The 26,132-nt window shown below is 35.4% G+C and overlaps 1 protein-coding gene across 1 annotated transcript in view; it reads right to left on the minus strand.

Moving 5' to 3' along the window:
* Positions 1-26,132, minus strand: part of AGBE (1,4-alpha-glucan-branching enzyme) — a 122,111-nt gene that overhangs the window by 15,107 nt on the left and 80,872 nt on the right. The window contains exons 9-13 of the mRNA XM_090388907.1: positions 18,361-18,459; positions 17,672-17,782; positions 15,248-15,419; positions 14,558-14,742; positions 2,760-2,890 (exon numbers count right to left, since the gene is read on the minus strand). Coding sequence (XP_090245033.1) covers positions 2,760-2,890; positions 14,558-14,742; positions 15,248-15,419; positions 17,672-17,782; positions 18,361-18,459 — 698 coding nt within the window. The remainder of the gene's footprint in view (positions 1-2,759; positions 2,891-14,557; positions 14,743-15,247; positions 15,420-17,671; positions 17,783-18,360; positions 18,460-26,132) is intronic.

A 26,132-nucleotide genomic window follows, 5' to 3' on the forward strand; every position in this document is an offset into this window, starting at 1 on the left:
AAGGTTCGATAAATCAGGTGAGCGTGGGGGCCAGGCAACGGGTCCACCACGGCCAATCCATCGACGCCCAAAACACCTGTTCAAATGGTCAGGAACACACCTTCCATAATGGGAAGGTGCCCCATCATGTTGAAAACAAATGTTGTGTCTCACATTTGCTGGAACATCGTCAAGTAACCCTGGTAGAACTTGTTCAAGAAAGATCCGATATTTAGTGGAGTTCATGCGGGATGCTAACAGGTATGGGCCGACTAAGCAGCACCGACCATACCTGCCCACACATTTATTGTGAAGAGAGGACCCACCATGTGGGCCCTCTGCTAATCCATACACTAGGTGCATGTCTGCCAGCTCACAGTTCGTATATCGATGCATGCTATTCGGGTGGCAATTACTGCTTGAATGAGAACCAGAAATTTTCCCTCTCACAAACTGATGAACAGTGCCATGTACCGACTTACGGTGACGTTTCTGGTTATGGGTTCCTATGCGATTCATATTCCTTTAGATGTTACTTACCTCCTCTAAACATTTGTACCAATATATTTGAGACACCCTGTATATGTAAACTGCTGAGCTGTTGCAGTGTTATTTATGTTGTATAAAGATATTAAAGTATTAAGTTGTACAGTATAAGTTTCATTGGTTGAAAAATGTTATTCAGTGCTCCCTTGTTGGTTTACTGTTACTTATCTATCTGTAAAAAGCTTAAAGCCTCATATAATCAATGAGGTAGGGACAAACTTCTCATCTTAAAACTAACACTAAAACAGAGTGATTTGTATAGCTTTGTATTACTAAGCATTCATACAGAATTTTCTTATATCTGTTTCTAAGCAGAAAGATTTTTATTTCCTGAGAATTGCAAGAAGAAAAAATTCATGCTGAATTTGTCTTTTGCATACCACATATTTTATACATGTTTTTCATAAATATCTAGCTATTCATGAAATACTGAGTTTACTTTTTAGTAACAGATTTGATAAATGAGAATGTAACTCAAAAGCCTTTGAAATATCAAGAATATTAATACCACTGCCAGACTATGAATAGGTAAAACAATGTCTACCCCTTTCTTATATGTGTATACATACACACACAAGATTGCACAAAGGCTGAAATATTATACTACAGCATGAGTATAATATTTCATACTCTACTCCTCATAACCAGGTTGGTTGGTTGTTTTTTTTAGGATTTTATGGCGCATTAGTGTCTAAGGCTATAATGCGCCAAGTCAACCTCATACCAGGTCAAAGGAGTTTACAATAAATCACGAATACACTCATTAATCACATTTAGCAGTCATATGGGCTTGAACTACAGTCCATTCAAAGAGTGTGAGCTAATGCACTCTCACTCCTGATCACTTGGCTATGTCGGGTAAAGGTGGAATTAATTCAATCAACAGCTAAAGATTAATTTCATTTTCTCTCTAAGTGAAACGCAATTCATTACAGATCAGTTGCAAAATTTTGAAATCTCTTACATCACAGAAGATGAAGAATCCACACATCGATATACACTGAGTGGCCAATTTATTAGATACACTGACATAATAGTGAGCACATTTCCTTTAGATGCACATACGAGCACTTCAGAATAGTTTCAAGTCATTGAGCATGACCTCCATGAGGTATTGAAAGAATTCCACAGAGATGCTGGCCCATGCAGCCTTGCAACCCACAGTTATATTATCTGAGATTAGACAGCAAAATATTCCTGCTTTGAACAGCTTGTTCTACCTTATCCCACAGATGATCAATTGAGTTGGGCTCCTTTGAGTGAGCAGACTAATCAAGTATGATAAAGTCGCTACCTCATTATTAGAGAACCATTCTTGAATGATCTGTACCTTGTGACATGCTGCATTACTCTGTCGGAAGTAACCACTACCAGATGGGTAAACTGTGTGAGCATGAAAGGATGCACCTATCAGCAACAGTTTTCAAGTATGCTGTGGCATTCAGATATTGATCACGCCAGATCAGGGGACCTAATGTGTTCTGTGAAAACATCTCATACCATCATGCTTCTACTACCAGCCTGCTATATTGATGCCTGGTAGAATGAGTCTGATTTGTCAAACCAGGTAACCCTTTTCTTTCTTCAAATATCCAGTGTCAGTGTTCTATAGCTGCTGGTAAATAAGGTCCAATGCACTGTGCATTCTGATATACCCCTTTGCATGCCACTATTGTACTGCACTGTGCATTCTGATATACCATTTTGCACACCACCATTGTACTGCACTGGCCTTTGACTAACTATGATCTGCTATACTGCATAATTCTTTTTCAGCCTCTGGTATCAACAATCTGTTTCTGGTCCACATGACTGTCACTGGCTTATGTTTTTCTGGTTATTGGATCATTCTCAGTACAATCTAGATGCTGTTACACACGCACACACACACCAGCAAGGCAACAGTTTTCGATACTTGCACTGGCATCTACTGATTATCGTACCACACTCAAATTCACTTAAGTTATGTTGGAATGCACAAGCATACACTATCCCTTGGTATTCTGACTACCTTTTTATGAAGCCTGGGACATACATGATACTGTATAATGGAGTGACTGGATAACAGCATGTACCTAATAAACTGGGCACTTAGTGTATATTAGGGTATTTCTTAATAAGAAACTTTTCAAACCAATTTTTTATATTATGAGTACATTTATTAAAATGTTTTATATTACTTTATTGTTATCATTTTAAAAGGACTAATCATGCAAAAAATCTGTAAAGGATACTTTCCAGGTTTATCAATCCCAATTTTATAATCAGGGAAGCTACTTGATAAATGGAAATTAAAGACAAACACTAAATTTGCTCTTTCAAACACAATAACTTTATCAGATTCGTGTTTCCAACTGATATAGGCCTAAGGGGAGAAAAATTTTGAAGTTTCAAATTGAATATCAATACTTAAATAATAAATATATATATAAATATAAAATAATACGTATGCTTTAGTCAAAAATATTGTTTAACATATCAGTTTCAGAATATTCAGTTAGGATTGAGATTCCTAAAATAGTAGCAGTTTCATCCCAATTGTAAACTAGTTCACTTGTTCAACTCATAAAAGGAAATGGGATGTAAAGTTAAATGAAGGTGTGAATTAAACGTGATCCAATTAAATGCTTTTTATGCCATATATTAAGACTGCTGCCAAATAAAGTAAGTGATACCTGAGGTGCTAACTGATGACTGTCACCATGCAATTAAAATAAACAAATTAGAGAAGACTATGAAATTACAAAATAAAATAAATGGAAATCACACATCTTATTTGTAGTTTTGCAGTCTTCTCTAATTTGTTTATATTAATTTCTTGGCTGCAGGTAGCAGTTAGTAAAGAGATAATCTTAACCTATTCTAGCCTCTCCGGCTTATATATGTAGTTTCACGAACACCATTCACTTAACTTCATACTTCTCGATGAAATTATATTTTCTTGACAAAGCATAAAAACTTGCACCGTGTGGTTATGACCTCATTTTCACGAAAATCGTGCAACTGGTAAACAATTAATAAAATGATAGGTATTGGAAAAATCACTTTTTATAATATGGAGTTCAATGGCTTTGTTTAATCTGTTTTTCCCATAACTTTACAAAGAAACATTTATCTATTTCATTTATACGGTTATAGGCACCTACATATTTCATGTTATATACAAACATAATTTGAAAACATTTTATTTTTTAGCCATCAAAAATGAAAATTCCCCCAAAAAAGAAGAGGCTTTGTTCTTATAACAAAAATTGAGAGTAAGGATATGAATGGCTAGCTTCAACAAATGATCCTCATGAGGCGAGATGTCTACTATGCAGAAATGTATTTAAAGTTGGTTATATGGGTATCTTAGCAGTTACTCAGAATAAAGACTCACAAACTTAAATAGACAAATTCTTCAAATCTTGATAAGTTTCTTGTGAAAAAGAATAAGAAAGAAGAGGATTTAGTTATTGCAGCTAAAGTAACTAATATTTTTTATTCAATTAAACATCACCATTCTTATAACTCATTAGATTGTAGCATGAAACTGAACTCTAAACTTTACAATGATTCAAAAATTGCACAAAAAATATCATGTGGAAGAACTAAATCTGCTGCCATTGTAATGTTTTAGGTAAAAAAGCATTGCAAATTGTTTTGGATGATTTAAAACATCATGATTCACCATTATTTTTTTGTTTACAGATTGGTGCTTCTAATAGAAAGAATATGAAAATGTTTCCTTTGTCAATTCAGTACTTCAACAAAGAATATGGTCCTACAAACTATTTAGGTTATTTTTTTGAAAATGCTGATGAAAGTGCAGATGGAATGTTTGAGTACCTAAAAAATTCAATGAGTAATTTAGGATTGGATTGGCAAAGGGTATCTAGTTTCAGTGCAGACAATGCAAATTGTAATTTTGGGAGTAATAAATCCTTATTCCAAAATATTAAAAAATTAAATGAAGATGCAATTAAAGCAAACTGCCATGCTCACATTACTCATAATTTAGCTAAATATTCTTTCGGTAATTTAGATATTGTCTTGAAAATATATGGTCATTTTTCTGTTTCAACTAAAAAAAAGGGATAATCTTAAAGAATTTCACGAGTTTGTCAAAACAGAGTTTAAGGAAATATTAAAGCACATACCAACTAGATGGCTTTCTTTACAACCATGTATAGAACGAACTTTGCTTTCATGGAAGACTTTGAGCCTTTATTTCATAAGCAAACCAAAAAACTGTTCCAAACAACTTTTTAAAATTCTTCAAATTAATGAAAATTCAACAGAGGCCCCTATAATTATAGAATCATATTTTCTTTTCTCAATGTAAGCGATAAAAATAATTTGTAAAGCAATAAAAGAGATTGAAAAGAATGAAACATGTGCCAGTGATATTTTTTATATAATGAATGATCTAAAAAATTCACCGAAAATAGTCTTGATCAAGAATTTTTTGGGTATCAAGTTCATCAGCATTTTCAGAAATTAGACCCCCTGTAGTTAAAAGCACAGTAATAAATGATTTCAAAGCATTTTATAATGTTGCATTGAAATATTTAGGAAAGAAATTTAATTTTAATGAAAATACCCCCTTTTTTGAAACTCAGCAAATTAAGCTTTAAAAATAGTTGGGTTGTCCTGACTATAACTCATTTCATTTGTTGAAGTACAGAATATTTTAAATTAATACAAAAACTAAAGTTGGATATGAATGATTTATTTGATGAGGTTTCAGTACTGAAAACAAATTATGAAACCATGTCAACCTCTGAAAAATTTAAAACTTGTTCGAATACTTTGAGTCAATGGCATTTAATTTTGAAGTGTTGATTTTAAGCTTTCAAATATTTTCAAGGTCATTTCATATACTGTTTTCAATGCCGGGGACTTCGGCAAATTCAGAAAGGATTTTTAGTGTAATGAACTCGAAGTGGAGGGATGGGCGAAACGGATGTTCAGTTTCACTCATAAAAAGCAAACTAATGCTCTACTTCAATTTTAAAGATAATTGTTTAGATTTTTCTGAGAAAATTAAAAATGATGCCAAAGTTCTTAAGGCTGCTCGAAATAGTACAAATTATGTTCAATGTAAATGATTTCTAGCTATTAAACCAGTACGTTATTATTATTTTTTTAACCTACCTAAAATTACTTTAGCTTGATGTCAATTAATGCACTAAACTTGCAACTTGCATTAAAATATTTGGATCAATTTATTTAGCATTAGTATTAGTAGAGGCATTTGATGCAAGAAAGCAAGCTTATGCAGCATCAGCCAAAAAAAAAAAAAAAAAAAAAAAACCACTCCCACTTCACCCCTCTGTTCATTCAAAATACCTGTCCAGCTGAGCCTTAAACTTATTTAGGCTATCAACTTCCACGACAAGGGATGGAAGTCTGTTCCACCAACCAACCACTCGCTGGCTAAAGGCAAATTTCCGCACGTCTATCCTACATCTGTCTTTCCTCAATTTGAATTTATGCCCTCTCAGGTGATTATTCTGAGCGAGAGGAAGAATCCCATCAGCATTGAGCATGCTCAAACCATTCAATGCTTTATACACCTCTATCAGATCACCTCGCTGGTGCCTAGTCTCCAGACACTGTAATTTGCAAATCTTAAGCCTTTCTTCGTAAGAGCACCCCTTTGTTCCATTCACTAATCTTGTTGCCCTTCTCTGTACTCGTTCCAGCAGCTCTACATCCTTCTTGAAATGAGGCCTCCAGGCCTGTATACAGTACTCTAGGTGTGGCCTGACCATTGCCTTATACAAGGGAATAATCACCTCCTTATCCCTGCTAGAAAAATTCCTATATATCATTGACAATACACCATGAGCTACTCTTGCAGCCCGTCTACACTGCTCAGAGAACTTCATATCTGCCTGCACAACCACCCCATTTATGCTTTTTATATTATCCATATCATTCATTATCCTTATATATCAATCCAAATCCTTCCCCATAGAAAGCCATGGTTTATCATTAAATATTTTAAATTAAACTAAAATTTGCAACTATTTATAGTCAATATGAAAACTATAATTTTTAAACTAAAATCTAAAAAATATAAACATATTTTATCATTTCTGGGGTGGGAGGAGTGAGAGTTGGAGAGTGGTAGCATTAATTATTTTTAAGTGTCCTTTAATCCAGTCATAGAAATCTGGCAATCCTAGACATTAATACATAACTATTATAGCAAAATAGAACAACTGTACAACGAGAAATTTGGTGCTTTCAAAATGTGAAAACAAGAAAATGAGCATTTGCATAGATGAGTGGACCAGTTGTAGGAATCGAAGATACATGAACATTCATGTATACTACAATGAAACTTTCATTGAATCTTGGTTTAATAAGAGTTCATGGGAACTGACCTACAGAAAAATTGTTACCTTTACTTCAGGAAAGATTAGAAACCCTTGAATTAAAACTTGAAGAAGATGTGGTTGCAACAACTAGTGATGGTGCAGCAATTATGGAAAAATTTCGAAAGTTATCACCAACTATTCAGCAGTTGAGAAAACTATTCAGCAGTTCAAATTGAGGAAAGACAGATGTAGGATAGATGTGCGGAAATTTGCCTTTAGCCAGCGGGTGGTTGGTTGGTGGAACAGACTTCCATCCCTTGTGGTGGAGGTTGATAGCCTAAATAAGTTTAAGGCTCAGCTGGACAGGTATTTTGAACGAACAGAGGGGTGAAGTGGAAGTGGTTTTTTTTTTTTTTTGGCTGATGCTGCATAAGCTTGCATTCTTGCATCAAATGCCTCTACTAATGCTAATGCTAGTTATGTTACAATCATACACTTCACCTTGCTGTAACGAAAGTGTTTTACATCAAAAAGTTAAAAAATGAAGCATCAAAAACAAGTAGTAGCGGAAGCAAATATACAATGCAGATTCTGAATACGAGAAAGATGAAAGCAATGATTCTGATTCAGATAATGTAACTAGAGCCAATCAGTATGATCTGCAAGATGACGTTTCTCCGGAAATTTTTAGTATAAGAAAAATTGTAAAACTGCTTAAATATTCTCCAGCAAGGAATTCTCTTTTGCAGCAGGAAATAATCAAGAGTGAAAAAAATAGTACTACAAGTCATTTTGGACTGTAAAACACAGACCACATTAGAAAGAAGGATTGAAAAAGATTTTAAGATCCTAAATCCGGTAAAAAATTGTTTTATGACAGCTGAAGCTCAGTCACTTATGGAAAGAAGAATATTATGAAATTGTGAGTGATGTTAAATTGTTTAAAACCTGTTTGATTTGCAGTTGTAGCATTAAGTAATCATGATGCAAATCTTCTAACAAGTGAAGGAATTTTTAAGTTTCTTTTTAGTAATTCTGAAAAACAGAATTCTGCTTTGGGCAGTATGCTTTTAAAAGAAATTAGAAATTAATTGCTTAAACACAGGAATAAAGATTTAGTATCCCTCATTAAATATTTAAGCAACGTTAGTTGTTTATATGAGGTGGAAAAGGACAACTTTTTTTGTTTTGGCAAACAAAAATGAAATAGCTCGATTAGCAAGATCATTAATGGAAAGACTTTTTAAAGGAAAATGTGCTTTAACAGAAGAAATACAAAGAGAAGAAGATGTGAATTGTGGAATATTCCGATGTGAAATCAAAAACTGATCTAAAATCTGAATTAGCAAAGCATTAGCATTAGTAGAGGCATTTGATGCAAGAAAGCAAGCTTATGCAGCATCAGCCAAAAAAAAAAAGTAACATAAATAAATAAAAATAACCACTTCCACTTCACCCCTCTGTTCGTTCGAAATACCTGTCCAGCTGAGCCTTAAACTTATTTAGGCTATCAACTTCCACGACAAGGGATGGAAGTCTGTTCCACCTACCAACCACCCGCTGGCTAAAGGCAAATTTCCGCACGTCTATCCTACATCTGTCTTTCCTCAATTTGAATTTATGCCCTCTCAGGTGATTATTCTGAGCAAGAGGAAGAATCCCATCAGCATTGAGCATGCTCAAACCATTCAAGGCTTGGTACACCTCTATCAGATCACCTCGCTGGTGACTAGTTTCCAAACACTGTAATTCTCAAAACTTAAGCCTTTCTTCGTAAGAGCACCCCTTTGTCCCATTCACCAATCTAGTTGCCCTTCTCTGTACTTGTTCCAGCAGCTCTACATCCTTCTTGAAATGAGGCCTCCAGGCCTGTATACAGTACTCTAGGTGTGGCCTGACCATTGCCTTATACAAGGGAATAATCACCTCCTTATCCCTGCTAGAAAAATTCCTATATATCATTGACAATACACCATGAGCTACTCTTGCAGCCCGTCTGCACTGCTCAGAGAACTTCACATCTGCCTGCACAACCACCGCCAGGTACCTTTCATTCTCTACCACTGTCAGTGTAGTACCACAGAGTTGATACGTTGCTCTGGGGTTGCTGTTTCCCATATGTAGTACTTTACATTTGTCAATGTTAAACTTCATTTGCCACCTCGAAGCCCATCTGCTCAACCTTTCCAAATCCTGTTGCAGCAGCATAGTGTCAGTAGTGTCCTTGACAACCCTGCCAACCTTCGTATCGTCTGCAAACTTGGACATTAAGCCTGATATACCATCATCAATATCATTTATAAATACAGAAAACAATAAAGGACCCAATACTGAACCCTGAGGGACTCCACTAATAACATTAGTCCACGATGAGCAGTGTCCATTGATTACCACTCTCTGTCTTCTCCCCCTCAACCACCCCTTTATCCATAGCAGCAATTTGCCTCCAATGCCACACTGCTCCAATTTGTGCAGCAGTCTTCCATGTGCAACAGTATCAAAAGCCTTTCTAAGATCCAAGTATATAATATCAAAGTTATTCCCTGCATCCAGTTCTTTTGTGACTGCATCATAGTATCCAATCAAATTGGTCAGGCAAGACTTACCCTTAACAAAACCATGCTGTGTCCTAGCTATAACTGAAGTCTTGTCTAGATGATCCTGCAGTGCTTCTTTAACCAGTGCCTCCATTAATTTTCCAGGAACAGAAGTTAAACTCACAGGTCTATAATTACTTGTGTCAGCCTTTGATCCCCCTTTGTGAATTGGGGTCACATTTGCACATCTCCAGTCCATGGGTACCTCCCCTGAGTCCAAGGAGGCTCTCATAATTATGGCTAAGGGTTTGCTTACTTCCTTTGCTGCCTCCTTTAATATAACTGGATAGATCCCATCCACCCCAGGTGCCTTTCTTGTGTTTATCTTCAACAATTTTTCCTCCACTTTGCTCTCAGTTATTACAAGATTCTCTAGCTTACTGCTAGAGTTCAATACACCTCTGGCATTCCCCTCGCTGAATAACTCCTCATGTGTGAATGTTGATGCAAAATATTCATTTAGTTTGTTAGCTACCTGAGCAGGGTCATCAACAGTTGACCCATCGATCTCAAGTGGACCAATCTGATTCATCCCCTTCCTTCTAGAGTTTACATAAGTAAAGAACTCTTTGCTGTTTTTCTTCGCATCCCTTGCCAAGGATCTCTCGTAATCTGCCTTCGCCTGCCTAACCTCCTTTGTAACTTGGTTACAGATCAACTTGTATCTATCATAGGCGTCTGTGTCACGTGTTAATTTGTATGTATCCCATGCATTTTTCTTTTCTGCCATATGCCTCATCAGTTCATCTGACATCCATTTAGGCCGAAACCTTGAACAATATTTCTTAGTTGGTATGTAAAGCCTAGTAGCTTCCAAGATAAGTTCTTTGAATGCTTCCCATTTTGAATTTGCTGTTGGCAATATCATCAGTTGATCCCACTGTATAGAATTTAAAATACTGTCTCAGTCCATTGTAGTCGCCTTTACGAAAGCAATACCCCTTCCCTTTACCCCTAATGGTAGTTACCTCTTTGAGTAACTCCCACTTCAGCACACTGTGGTCACTGCCACCAAGTGGTTCATTTATTTGCAGATTCTTAATGCATGAAGAATCACTACTGATAATCAAATCAAGAGTATTACTCCCTCTAGTTGCCTCCCGAACATGCTGATGTAGAAAACAATCATCCAATAAATCCACAAAAGCCTTGCTACTGTGTGAGTGACCAGCCCCCAAATTCCAGTCAATATCTGGGAAATTAAAATCCCCCATTATAAGACTCTCTGATTTACTGCCCCACTCTATTTCTCCGAACAGTTTCTTATTATACTCATCAGAGTCATTAGGCCTATAGCACACTCCTACTCTCAATTTTGATCTCCCAATGCTTATGTCACACCAAACTGACTCGACACTGCACTGTCCAGCGATGTCCACTGGCTTCACTTCCTTGGATTTTATGTGTTTTTTAACTAATAGCATAACCCCTCCTCCCTTCCTATCCTGTCTATCCTTTCTGTAGACATTGTACTCCCCAAATTCCAGTTCTGCATTCCTTATATCTGTGTGACACCACGACTCTGAAATCCCCACAATATCTGCCTTTGATGTTTTGAGCAATACCTCAAATTCATCAAATTTATTTACTAAACTCCTAGCATTGGTGTACACACAAGTATACATGCACCTGTTCTTTTTCTTAGCTACCCTAACACAACCCATGTGTTTACTTGTACCCCAATGATTCCCAGCAGTCTCTGAAATATCCTGCATCTTATTTTCCAGGCTGCGGCTCATTCCAATAGAAGCAGTGCAAGAATCACTTTCACCTCTGCCAGTGGCTACTGTTAATCTATTAGTCCTTGTATCCCCCCAATCTAGCAGTTTTCCGACCCACCTAACACTGCCTCGATAGCATCAGCAAACATTCTTGCACCCTTTCTATTTAAGTGTATCCCATCCCTGTAGAAGCAGTCTCTCCTGTTAACAAGTACAGACCAGGCTGAAAAAAATTCTACCCCTTGAGCCCTGCACAATCTTTCCAGGGCCGAATTGATTGACAGGGCTCTCATCATATACTCCCTCCTATCGTGTCTGGGCAGAATTGCAGACACTGTCAATTTCAACCCTAATTCACGGCTTTTTTTCATCAGTGACCTGTACTTGTCAAGTAATTCCGCCGGTCTCCTACTCTTAATATCATTGGTGCCAAAGCAATATCGATTTCAATGGCAAAACCAAAATCAGGGCAAGCAGACAAAATGTTTTCATCGTTAAAAAAGGAAATGAGCTATATGAAGCAACATATACCCTAATGCCCAACTTGAAGGTGCTTTAGGATGCACTCTTAACAATTAGACCAATGTTAGTGCAAAATGAAATTTTTTTACGTCTGGAATATTTGTCACGAAACAAAGATCGAGACTATCGGACAGGGCAATTAATGTTTTGTGTGTTTTAAAATTTCATTTTAAGAATGATAACTTCTAAATATTAAATATTTGTGGTATTATCTTTAAATTGTTTAAACGATTTTTATTTGGCATTTATTTTGTGTTAATGTTCCCTTCTTTTAATGTTTTCTATTATCAGATGTCTATATCAGGTAGAGATCATTTTTACATGTTATTGAAATATATAATCTTGTCACAATATATTGGTTCATAATAATAATAAACCATGAATTTATTTTGATATCATTTTTTTACAGAAAACCTCTGAAACTTTTAGTATAACCCTATCATAGAAAAATGATTCACTGTTTATTATTATGGTCACTCATTATTATTTAAAAACACATAAATAAAATGCTATGAAAAATACAGAATAACTTATGATTTCAGGAATTGCAATTTCTCGTTCCCGAATCCCGAAGATTAATATGTTGGGAATTTGGAAACACTAGTCCCAAAATGTATTACTGTGTACCCACTAGTACCATTACCAATTGATACACTGCTTTTTCGTTACATCAAATTTTGTATCCAACATTCTTGTTTTCTGTGGCATCTGTCTTTCTTATAGACTATGTTTCCTGTTTTTCATACATTTGTGTCTCAAATTAAAACTATTTTCTGCTGAGGCAATGTATTCTGTACTGGTCAGTCTATTTCTGCATCCATGGAGAGTGTCATCTGACATACCATCAGATAGCTGAGTCTTTGATGTGTCCCTGGTCTGAAATTGCTCCACAGCATATTAAGTTTTGAATCAGGTCAATGCATTCCTGATATCTGGCACAAATAAATGACTCTCTTAACAACTATTAAAACCTTAGCATACATGTGACAATAAGTGCAAGAAAAAGGCTTGGGAGAAACATATTCTCCATGGCAGCACAGTGGTTTCATCACTTCTCACTCATTTGGAGAAGTCTGTGTTTAAGTCCTGTTGATGAATGGAAGGATTTCTAATGGCCTCTTCAACTGAGGCTGTAGTTATCTGATCTTATGTGAAGGGAGTGGGCCTTCCACCTAATAGAAATGAATGGCAACTGCCAGGTTCTGGCCAAAATCCTATATTGAAACATAAATGATTGAAACAATAAGTTTAATAAATCATTCATTTATTAAACATAAATGAATGATTTGTTTGAATTTTACAATTTTGCATCTTGTCATCAATTACATAATGGGCCCATAAAAATAATAAATAAGGATACAGTAATAATGAGAATTCATTATCAAAACAGTTTGTGTTGATAATATTTATAGGTATCAAAACTAACGACCTTAAAATAAAACACCCGCTTAAGTTCTATAAGAAAAGGTATTTTTTTGCACTCTATTACTTAATAAATTCTTTAAAACTAACTCAAGTTCTAATTTTGTTGAAAATCAGAATTTGAAACAAAAGTGTGCATGCAGAGTGGCCAGTACTGATTAACTATTGCCATTAAAAAATTATTTGCAATTCAGAAAATTGCCATTTGAAAAACTTGTCAATCAGAGTTGATTTCAGAAATTAGTCTTTTAAACAAAGTGTTAATTTTTGAAAATCTGAAATTTTAGAAGATATTTTTGAAAACATGTTTTTCAAAGATACATGTTTGTTCCTATATTATTAGTCTTCATACTTCTAGAACAGTGATGGTGAACCAGTGATGAGAAAAAAAAAATAACAATTTTGCTATATTTTAGTTTTACTTTATTCTAGTGGACATAATCAGCTTAATAAACTATACTGTGAAACAAATTTATTTTCAAATAAATTAAGTATATTTTTTTATAATATGAATTATTTATGGGTGGCCATGTGCCTGCAAATTTTTCTATGTTGGTGAACTAATGGTATGCATGTCACTGGTTTTCCAACCCTGTTCTAACATAATTATATAAAAGCCAAAATCTTCACACTATCAATGTACAAACTTTAAAAGCTAATAACCATTTAATTCCACTAATGTTATTTGAATACTCCTCAAAACTGCTTACCAGGTATTTCATTATTATTCCTAAACTACAGTATGAGAATATCTTATCTTCAAAAATGTTTATATATTTTCCAAATTCTTCAAAACAAACTCTAATAATTACTGTTTCCATACATAACATCAAATTTTTGATATTTATAATGTCAAAGTCCTTTCTAAAACATGCCATTTCAAAAGAAGTAGTGTTAAAAAAAAAAAAAAAAAAAAAAAAAGCAGTTTCATTTTTCATCATGCACATCTGCAGGATAAAAAAAAAAAAAAAAAAAAAAAGTACTTCAAAGGGAGTAATGTGCTCCTCAACCTAAGAAACTCTTCCAATTGCCAAATCTGATCTCACAGACCTTTTAAAATGGGTGATAAAAAAAATTATCACTATCGCTAACAGAAAATTTCAATTTAACAAAATTATATATTCCTCAAACTTGAACGAGATGTGACATGGATTGCTTAAAATTGATGATCTGACTCAAACTGAAACTTTAAACCTTTTAATATAGTTGGAGATGTTATGTGGTGATCACGGTCAAAATTGTTCAGATAGAAATCAAGATTTTACACTTTCTATTTTAGGTTAACCATTTTGATATTAAGAATATAACTGAAAATAGCTCTCTTGTTTGGATATTACTCAAATTAGCATATGTAATGCATTTTAAAATGAATGACTAATTCTTTATGATTTTTTCCACTTTGAAAGATGAAATTTTATAAATAAATAAATCTATAGCTAGAGGCATATATATTTTAAAAGACCTGAGGAGATGACAACCAGTGGTATTTTTCTTCTAACATATTCATAGCACGGTCAAAATTGTTCAGGTGCTTGTAACGAAGCAACTCATCATCAACAAGATGCCACTGGCGACGAGCATAGTGATAACTTTCTTTGTTCCCCTCACGAGGGAAATCTAGCCATTCTGGATGTCCAAATTCATTACCTGAAACAGATAAAACAATAGCCTGCCTCAGAATCAGCTTAATGAACTACACATAATTACTTTTTGATAATATCGGATTGGAAATTTATTAAAAAAAAAACTTAATTAAAATTAACCATGCTTAAAGAAGTTGATGAAACTTTTTATGGTTTTCAATTTTTTGCTATGGCAGAACTCCTTCCTTTTAAGCAAAATTTAATTCAATTCAATATCAGATAAGCAATAATAATGGGGAACAACATAGTCTAAACAGTAGTTCTTTTTTCACACTCAAGTAAAAAAATTGTATCAAAAATTTACAGCAGATACCAAAACAGTGAAACAAAACATCAATGCTTTTTTGCTAACCCTACTACAAAATATAAAATTAAAGCTTATTTCTGTTCTTCTTCCAATGTAAAATAAATATTGCCAACACAGTAACTTTAAATTGTTCTTCTCATGAATACCTTAAAGCTGGATATTCTTATTCAGTTATACTAAATATCTACAAAAAAAAACTCACCTATAAAATTAAGCCAGCCCTCTCCTCCAAGTCCATGGGTAATTAGCCTTATTATTTTATGTAATGCAATACCTCTGTCAATTACTGGATTCGAGTCATTTAATACAGTCATATGAGTGTACATTTCCTTATCCATCAGCCAGAAAGCTAGTGTTTTATCTCCAACTAATGCCTAAAATAAAATTTTTAATATACCCTTCAGCTTTAATAAGCTCAATTCTAAATTTATAAAATTGAGATATAACTTAAATTTCAATTAATGAAAATTAAATTTTATAAAATTTTATTTATAATTTTCAAAAAATAACCAAGCACCGTGAATGAGTTGGATTAAAAAAAAAAAAAATACGTTACTGATAAACCTTTAATTTTCAGTTAAGACACATGTTTACAGATCAGAAGGAAGAATTGAATAAGAATGAAGTAAAATTTGAACTTGATATAACAGTAAACTTGTGCTGAAAATGTTTATTTGAATAACTGTAGAGGTAATCGGTGGGGGGGGGGGGCACATTAGGATTCTCTTTGTAAAAGAGAATCTTTAGAGAATTTTCTAAATTGTAACTAAGCAGTTACAATTTAGAAAATCCACTTTGACAAGTTTGTATCATAACATATTTCGCAATGAAAGTTAAAATGTCCTACAAAACAACTACCCTAATGTCTCACAGACACCAAATGATAAATTCTGATTCTGTTTTTCAATTCATGTAAACCTGCTGGTAATGGCAGTTGATAAACCTGATCATTAAGAAACTCCAGAGAAAAAAAAAAAAAAAAAAAAAAAAAAATCAGAATTTGTGCAGACAATTGTACAGAAATTGTATTGACTAGTACAGAAAATGTATTGGTCACAGAATTTGATCACCTTCTTCTCTTACTTACTGATTTACACCAAGATATTCATCCTTGCAATGAATCACCCATGAAGAAAAATGGACTGAAAGCACAAAACAAATGTGTTGAGAAGACATTCCATGGTTGTTCATACTGAATTAATTTGAAGTGTGAATAGTTCTAATAAACCATGTGAACTACTTTTATCAAGTGCATTTTATTGTGCTCTAAGTATCATATTAATTAATTTACCCCTATACAACAGAATCACAGAGATGAAATCTATATACAATTCTCTGCACATACCATATTTAAACTATTTTTGTGTAATTTTGGTTTCATTAATATCTCAGTTCTTAGATCAGAATCACAGAGATGAAATCTATATACAATTCTCTGCACATACCATATTTAAACTATTTTTGTGTAATTTTGGTTTCATTAATATCTCAGTTCTTCGATCAGATGATCTTAGACTCAATGCAAAATCCAGAAATGTCATAAATGTGGGAGTGTAAATGTCAAAAGTGTGGGAGTTAATTTAATGTAATACTTTTCACAACAAAATTCACTTGATAACAGCATTTCATATATTTTAATTAGTATTATCTGCAATCCAAATTAAATAATTATGAATAAACAAAATTCTAACATTTCATTTATTCACTACTCCATTTGAACAAAAAGTGCATTTGTTTAAGGTGAAATGGTTGATGAAATTTTCTTTATTGTTCAGAGTGAGGATGCAGAAATCCTGATAAAACCAGATGCCAAAATTGTATGAATTTTGCAAAAGTACATGAAGATCCTTGATTTCTGAAACTTGTTTTAACTTCACATCATTAATGGAAGAAATAAAATGAAAAACAACTGCCTGAAGTTTTTAAAGAAGGAAATAACAAAACAAGCGATTATCAGGGAGCTATCGATATAAAGAATCCAAAGAATTATTAAGGATTATATAATGAGATGTTGATTATTATCAACAACTGTAAGGAATGACACTCATCCTTTACAGTTGAGGTTAAAATAAAAGCACCAGAGGTTAAAATAAAACTTTGATAGTTTGAAACAGCTAAGAACATTTTCCCACTACTGGTCCGGTCATCTGGGGTCATTTTTAATTGAAAACTATTCTGCTCACCCTAGCATAACTCACAGCTTTCCAAGGTAATATTTTATCACAGTTTCTCTTACTTCTCAAAGATCGCAAATCCTGTATATAATTTCAGGTAACTGTGAACAGATAAGTAAAATGCATAATGTGGAAGATTCTGGAAATGATTAATAATTAATCTGATTAAGCTGGAACACCTCCCACATAAGCTATAAGAAAATTAAAGACATTTCCACATTTTCAAAAGAGTCAATCTAGGTGTTAGTAAATTAAAATGAATGAAACAAGATCATAAGAAATACCTTTCTTGCCGATGACTACATATAACATAACAGTCATCAGCAAGAAAATATTTAATGAAAACAAGTAACTCATACAGAGCAAAAGCAGAAAATAAATGTTACAAATAGTTCACTAAGAACTATCTATCTATTTTTATTCTGAATTCCTTGAAAGTATTAAAAATATACCTGATCATGTGACTCTGCATAGGCAATTGTTTTTTCTTGCCATCTCCGATTAGTCAATGTATGGACAATATTCCCCATATCCCATTCTTCATCAAGTTGGTCCTTCAATAACTAAAATTGTACAAAATGGCAATAAATATTAATGGGAAAGAACTAATATGAAATTAAAATATCAACTGATTAACTGACAATTAATTTTCAACAATTACACAATGCTTATGATATTAATCTATATATCTCAAAATAAGAACAATTCTCATTTTTTTTCTTGGTCAATATGTCAATAATATTAATAATATTAAAAGGATCAATAATGGTCAATATTTTGTCAATAATATTATAAGGAGTGCAGAATAAAATATTATTCTTACATTCCTTTCTAATAACCAAATATTATAAAGAAGAAATAAGACATTGGTAAAAAAATTAATTAGGTGATACTAATGAAACCATGTGAGTGTCAGCAAAGTAATTACATTATAAGATAGGTTACAAAGGCCTGTCATATCCTCATCAAATCTCAAAACATTGCCACTTGGTTAAAGTAGCAAACTGTGTTGATTTAAAACTCATCTTTATAATCTAGTTTACAATATAGTTTATTCCGTTCATGTGATTTTGTTAGTGTCACCTAAACATATTAATACAATTGAAACTTATAAGTCTATATATAACATTTTTAATCTCACCTCAATCCACTTGTCAGGAATAGCCATTCCTAAGCGGTAATCAAATCCTGTTCCACCTTCAGATATTGGCCTACATGTAGCAGGCATTCCTGACACATCCTAACAAAAGATATATTATAATTATTAAATTACAGTAAAACCTCATTAATACAAACTTGGATTATACAAAGTACTCATTTATATGAAGCACATACCATTCCTTTGCAAAAGGATAAGCTTTTCTATGTAAATATATTCATTTATTACAAAATTTAGTTAATATGTATTACAACGTTTATTTTCATCCTGTGAGAAACATATATTGTTATAATGTATGTTTGATACAAATCTTGGCACAGTTGTCTTATTATTGCCTCTGACCACCCGGTTCCCTGCTTCCCTTCCCAAAGGATGGCACTGACTTGTTAGAGTTTATTTCCGTGTAAACAAAACCAGTTTATGGTAGCTACAACGTAAGTGCAACCTTCTATTGGAATGACCAGCAGCCTGAAAAACAAGATGCAGTGTATTTCAGAGACTGCTGGGAATCAGTGCAGTACAAGTAAACACATGGGCTGTGTTAGGATAGCTAAGAATAGGAACAGGTGCAAACTCCTAGCATTGGTGTATACTTGCGTATACACCAATGCTAGGAGTTTGGTAAATTAATTTGATGAATTTGAGGTATTTCTCAAAACATCAAAGGCAGATATTGTTGGGATATCAGAGACGTGGTGTCACACAGATAAGGAATGCAGAACTGGAATTTGGGGAGTACAATGTGTACAGGAAGGATAGACAGGATAGGAAGGAAGAAGGGGTTATATTATTAGTTAAGAAATGCATAAAATCCAAGGAAGAGAAGCCAGTCGACATCGCTGGACAGTGCAGTGTCGAGTCAGTTTGGTGTGACATAAGCATTGGGAGATCAAAATTGAGTAGGAGTGTGTTATAGGCCTAATCACTCTGATGAGTAAAATAAGAAACTGTACAGGGAAATAGAGTGGGCCAGTAAATCCAAGAGTCGTATAATGGGGGATTTTAATTTTTCAGATATTGACTGGAATTTGTGGGTGGTCACTCACACACTAGCAAGGCTTTTGTGGATTCATTGGATGACTGTTTTCTACATTAGCATGTTCGGGAGGCAACTATTGGGAGTAATACTCTTGATCTGATTATCAGCAGTGATTCTTCATGCATTAAGAACCTGCAGATAAAGGAACCACTAGGTTGCAGTGATCACAGCGTGCTGAAGTGGGATTTACTCAAAGAAGTAACTACCATCAGGAGTAAAGGGAAGGGCTTTTGCTTTCGTAAAGGCGACTACAATGGCCTGAGGCAGTATTTAAATTGTATACAGTGGGACCAACTGATGATGTTACCAACAGCGAATTCAAAATGGGAAGCATTCAAAGAACTTATCTTGGAAGCTACTAGGCTTTACATACCAATTAAGAAATATTGTTCATGGTTTAGGCCTAAATGGAAGTCAGATGAACTAATGAGACATATGGCAGAGAAGAAACATGCATCGGATACATATAAATTAACATGTGACACAGAAGCCTATGATAGATATAAGCTGGTCTGTAACCAAGTTACTAAGGAGGTTAGTCAGGCGAAGGCAGATTACGAGAAATCTTTGGCAAAGGATGCAAAGAAAAACAGAAAAGAGTTCTTTACCTATTTAACCAGAGCCTCCATTAAACAAGGTTTTTGTTATTTTTTATTTTTATTAATTTAAATTAATTTATTTTTTCATTTATTTTGATATTATTATTATTATTATTTATTTTTTTTAGATATATTCATATAGAGTAGCATGTACCATAAAAAAAAAAAAAAACAGTAAAATTTTGACACTTTTGGGGACCTCATTTACTGCAAACCTCGTTATTACAAAAAGTGAAAATTTAGGTCTTTTGAACTTTGTATTAATGGGATTTGACTGTATTAATATTATTTTAGTTAAATGAAGTACTCTTCACAGTAGCACCTGAATAAGAACATACTAAAGATGTTGTGAAATATTTTATATGCTTGAAACAGGTCTGCAGACTGCAGATTTGAATTTCTATTACCACAATGCCTGCAAGGCTACAAAACTGTGATCAAATGTCAGATTTCGCACGTCAAATGTAAGGTTCCCTTTGCAACTACAGAAACACATTCAGATAATATAAAATCAAGGTTCACATGCACTATTATTTTTTTTACCATTATTTTCAAACAAAATGTTTTTTTTAGCATTAGCATTAGTAGAGGCATTTGATGCAAGAAAGCAAGCTTATGCAGCATCAGCCAAAAAAAAAAAAAAAAAAACCCACTTCCACTTCACCCCTCTGTTCGTTCAAAATACCTGTCCAGCTGAGCGTTAAACTTATTTAGGCTATCAACCTCCACCACAAGGGATGGAAGTCTGTTCCACCAACCAACCACCCGCTGGCTAAAGGCAAATTTCCGCACGTCTATCCTACATCTGTCTTTCTTCAATTTGAATTTATGCCCTCTCAGGTGATTTTTCTGAGCTAGAGGAAGAATCCCATCAGCATTGAGCATGCTTAAACCATTCAAGGCTTTATACACCTCTATCAGATCACCTCGCCGGTGCCTAGTTTCCAGACACTGTAATTTGCAAAACTTAAGCCTTTCTTCGTAAGAGCACCTATTTGTTCCATTCACTAATCTTGTTGCCCTTCTCTGTACTCGTTCCAGCAGCTCTACATCCTTCTTGAAATGAGGCCTCCAGACCTGTATACAGTACTCTAGGTGTGGCCTGACCATTGCCTTATACAATAGAATAATCACCTCCTTATCCCTGCTGGAAAAATTCCTGTATATCATTGACAATACTCCATGAGCTACTCTTGCAGCCCGTCTGCACTGCTCAGAGAACTTCATATCTGCCTGCACAACCACCCACAAGTCCCTTGCATTCTCTACCACTGTCAGTGTAGTACCACAGAGTTGATACGTTGCTCTGGGGTTGCTGTTTCCCATGTGTAGTACTTTACATTTGTCAATGTTAAACTTCATTTGCCACCTCTCAGCCCATCTGCTCAACCTTTCCAGATCCTTTTGCAGCAGCATAGTGTCAGTAGTGTCCTTGACAACCCTGCCAACCTTTGTATCGTCTGCAAACCTGGACATTAAGCTTGATATACCATCATCAATATCATTTATAAATACAGAAAACAATAATGGACCCAACACTGAGCCCTGAGGGACTCCACTAATAACATTAGTCCACGATGAGCAGTGTCCATTGATTACCACTCTCTCTCTTCTCCCCCTCAACCACCCCTTTATCCATAGCAGCAATTTGCCTCCAATCACACTGCTCCAATTTGTGTAGCAGTCTTCCATGTGCAACAGTATCAAAAGCCTTTCTAAGATCCAAGTATATAATATCAAAGTTATTCCCTGCATCCAGTTCTTTTGTGACTGCATCATAGTATCCAATCAAGTTGGTCAGGCAAGACTTCCCCTTAACAAAACCATGCTGTGTCTGAGCTATAACTGAAATCTTGTCTAAATGATCCTGCAGTGCTTCTTTAACCAGTGCCTCCATTAATTTTCCTGGAACAGAAGTTAAGCTCACAGGTCTATAATTACTTGTGTCAGCCTTTGATCCTCCTTTGTGGATTGGGGTCACATTTGCACATTTCCAGTCTATGGGTACCTCCCCTGAGTCCAAGGAAGCTCTCATAATTATGGCTAAGGGTTTGCTTACTTCCTTTGCTGCCTCCTTTAATATAACTGGATAGATCCCATCCACCCCGGGTGCCTTTCTTGTGTTTATCTTCAACAGTTTCTCCTCCACTTTACTCCCAGTTATTTCAAGATTCTGTAGCTTACTGCTAGAGTTGAATACACCTCTGGCATTCCCCTTGCTGAATAACTCCTCATGTGTGAATGTCGATGCAAAATATTCATTTAGTTTGTTAGCTACCTGAGCAGGATCATCAACAGTTGACCCGTCAATATCAAGTGGACCAATCTGATTCATCCCCTTCCTTCTAGAGTTTACATAAGTAAAGAACTCTTTGCTGTTTTTCTTTGCATCTCTTGCCAAGGATTTCTCGTAATCTGCCTTCGCCTGCCTAACCTCCTTTGTAACTTGGTTGCATATCAACTTGTATCTATCATAGGCTTCTGTGTCATGTGTTAATTTGTAAGTATCCCATGCATTTTTCTTCTCTGCCATATGCCTCATTAGTTCATCTGACATCCATTTTGGCCTAAACCTTGAACAATATTTCTTAGTTGGTATGTAAAGCCTAGTAGCTTCCAAGATAAGTTCTTTGAATGCTTCCCATTTTGAATTTGCTGTTCGTAACATCATCAGTTGGTCCTACTGTATAGAATTTAAATACTGTCTCAGTCCATCATAGTCGCCTTTACGGAAGCAATAACCCTTCCCTTTACCCTTAATGGTAGTTACCTCTTTGAGTAAATCCCACTTCAGCACACTGTGATCACTGCCACCTAGTGGTTCATTTATCTGCAGATTCTTAATGCATGAAGAATCACTGCTGATAATCAAATCAAGAGTATTATTCCCTCTAGTTGCCTCCCGAACATGCTGATGTAGAAAACAATCATCCAATAAATCCACAAAAGCCCTGCTAGTGCGTGAGTAACCAGCCCCCAAATTCCAGTCAATATCTGGGAAATTAAAATCTCCCATTATAAGACTCTCTGATATACTGGCCCACTCTATTTCCCTGTACAGTTCCTTATTATACTCATCAGAGTCATTAGGCCTATAGCACACTCCAACTCTCAATTTTGATCTCCCAATGCTTATGTCACACCAAACTGACTCAACACTGCACTGTCCAGCGATGTCGACTGGCTTCACTTCCTTGGTTTTTATGTGTTTCTTAACTAATAGCATAACCCCTCCCCCCTTCCTATCCTGTCTATCCTTTCTGTAGACGTTGTACTCCCCAAATTGCAGTTCTGCATCCCTTATATCTGTCTGACACCACGTCTCTGATATCCCAACAATATCTGCCTTTGATGTTTTGAGCAATACCTCAAATTCATCAAATTTATTTACTAAACTCCTAGCATTGGTGTACACGTACACACAAGTATACCTGCACCTGTTTCTATTCTTAGCTACCCTAACACAACCCATGTGTTTACTTGTACCGCAATGGCTCCCAGCAGTCTCTGAAATACCATGCATCTTGTTTTTCAGGCTTCTGCTCATTCTAATAGAAGCAGTGCAAGAATCTCTTTCACCTCTGCCAGTGGCTACTATCAATCTATTGGTCTTTGTCTCCCCCCAAGCTAGCAGTTTTCTGACCCACCTAACGCTGCCTCGATAGCATCAGCAACTTGCACCCTTTCTATTTAAGTGTATCCCATCCCTGTAGAAGCAATCTCTCCTGTTAACAAGTACAGTCCAGGCTGAAAAAAATTCTACCCCTTGAGCCTTGCACAATCTTTCCAGGGCCGAATTGATCGACAAAGCTCTCATCATATACTCCCTCCTATCGTGTCTGGGCAGAATTGCAGACACTTTCAAATTCAACCCTAATTCTCGGCTTTTGTTCAGCAGTGACCTGTACTTGTTAAGTAATTCTGCTGGTCTCCTACTCTTAATATTATTAGTGCCAACGTGTACAACTATATATTATCATCGTGTACAACTATATTATCATCTTTTAAGGGCACCTTTTGTGCCCTTAAAAGATGATATTCGCTCTATGTCATCAACCTTTGCCCCTGGCAGACATACCCTGGTCCTGTTCCACCTATCTTTTTTCTTCCCTCCTTGGATTTTTTAATTTCAAAAAGATGATTCAGTTCCTTCTGGCTACAAAAAACACATATACATAGTGTATACATGCATATATATACAACACATACAAATATTTGATAATAGACAAGAACAGAAATGTATCTGGAGAGCAAACTCTGTAAAAATATACATGTGTGCACACACACACACACACATGTATATGTATATACGTGCACACATGTGCGTGCGTGTGTATATGTGTCCCTCGTGTGTAGTCTCGGCAAGTGGAAGAATGTCATTAACATTAAGAGAAGAGCCGATGGCAGCATAAATGTTGGGTGATGATCTAATTGAACTAAACAGAATGTCAAATATCACTTAATGGCTAAGAAAACTGCAGATTTTAAAACTGATTAGTGAAAAGAGCATTACTATTAATCATGTCAAATGATGCAAGAAAGCAAACCATATTCTGTATCTATCAAAGGCAAAAAAGAATTAATTAAATTAAATAAATAAAAAAATAATATCAAACATGTGCAATTTACTTATTGTGTGGGTAGCATATTGTTATTTAATGAAATTTTGGTCCTTGAGGCTGTCACAGACATTGCCTCAGGTACAACAAGCTAGACTACCTACCTGAGAGTTAAAAATGTTGATAGAACTGATAATTAGGTGACACTCAAAGTAAAGCCAAGCAAACCAAATTCCGGTAAAGTCCAGTCATTCTGTGACAAGCAAGTCATCTGCTTCCACCTTCATGAAGGTGGGACTCTTAGTAACCTTAGGTATAACCCCCATGTGCAGGTCCTGAAATATGGCTGTTGTTATTTGGTTTTTAGGAACATTAGCAACTAAGGCCATATTGCTCCGGAGATATGCGGTGGTCATTCCCTGACCTTTCCACATCCTCCATATTTGGTGGTCACGGGCTCGAACCCCGGTCTAATCAAGAAGCGTGTGCTATGCACTGCTGCTCCTGCCCACCTGGCTACGGAGGCGCCCCTTAAATATGGCACCTAATGTACTGGAGGTGACCAAACAGGCGTGAATCAATGTAAGGAGTTCAGGAGTGGCATCCACACCACAGAGAGGAATCCTACCCCCTCTTAGTTGCCAACCAATATTAGCTGGTTGATGATTCTCATCAACTGGTGCAATACCACCACTTTGATCATAGGAGGCTTGAATTGGTAGAACCCATGTTTAGTCTCCAGAGAAAAGCTCCACTAATTCCCCATCTCTTCCATCATGCAAGATGATCAATGTCTTTTGAGGTTATGATGGACATCATGGCAATATCCAAACTTCCTTACATTTTGAGGTACAACTGTAAAACAGTGTTCACAAACCATCTGCTAGACCGCCAACTGGACCGAACTTACTGGTAACACTTTAGGAGGTTTCCAGATAAGCTAGTGTATAATCTCACTGTCTCTACTCTGCCAGATAGTGACTGGAGGGAGTCTGAGGAGGTGTATGCAGGGAAGAGCATTGTTGAGGCCATGTTACATAAAGGAGCTGGCTATATTCTTAGTGCTATATGCCATATCCAAAAATTTCATTACTTCATACAAAATGTGGTACTCACCATTTCTTGATACTGAATATATCGTGAATAGCATTAGAAGTGGCATACGATGCAAGAAAGCAAGCTTATACAGCATCAGCAAAAAAAAAAAAAGCTTCCCCATTTCACCCATCCATTCTCTTTAATAGTTTGTTTAGTTCTTCCTTGAATTTAAACTATCAACTTCCACAACAGATACAGATGGAAGTTTGTTCCAACAATCAACCACCCTGTTGGCTAAATGCAAACTTTTGCACATCTGTTCTGCAACCGTCCATCAATTTGAATTTATGCCCCCTAATGTGCATAGCATGAGCAAGAGGAAGAATACCATCAGCATTGGGTTTGAAAAATCCATTCACCTCAATCATATCACTTTGCAGGTGCCTAGACTCCAGATGCTGCAATTTGCAGAAATGAAGCTGTTCTGGGTAAGAGCACCCATCTTTTTGCCCTTCTCTG

This window comes from Mastigoproctus giganteus, chromosome 14 (genome assembly GCF_048544385.1).
Source record: "Mastigoproctus giganteus isolate SK-2022 chromosome 14, ASM4854438v1, whole genome shotgun sequence".
NCBI lineage: Eukaryota > Metazoa > Arthropoda > Arachnida > Uropygi > Thelyphonidae > Mastigoproctus > Mastigoproctus giganteus.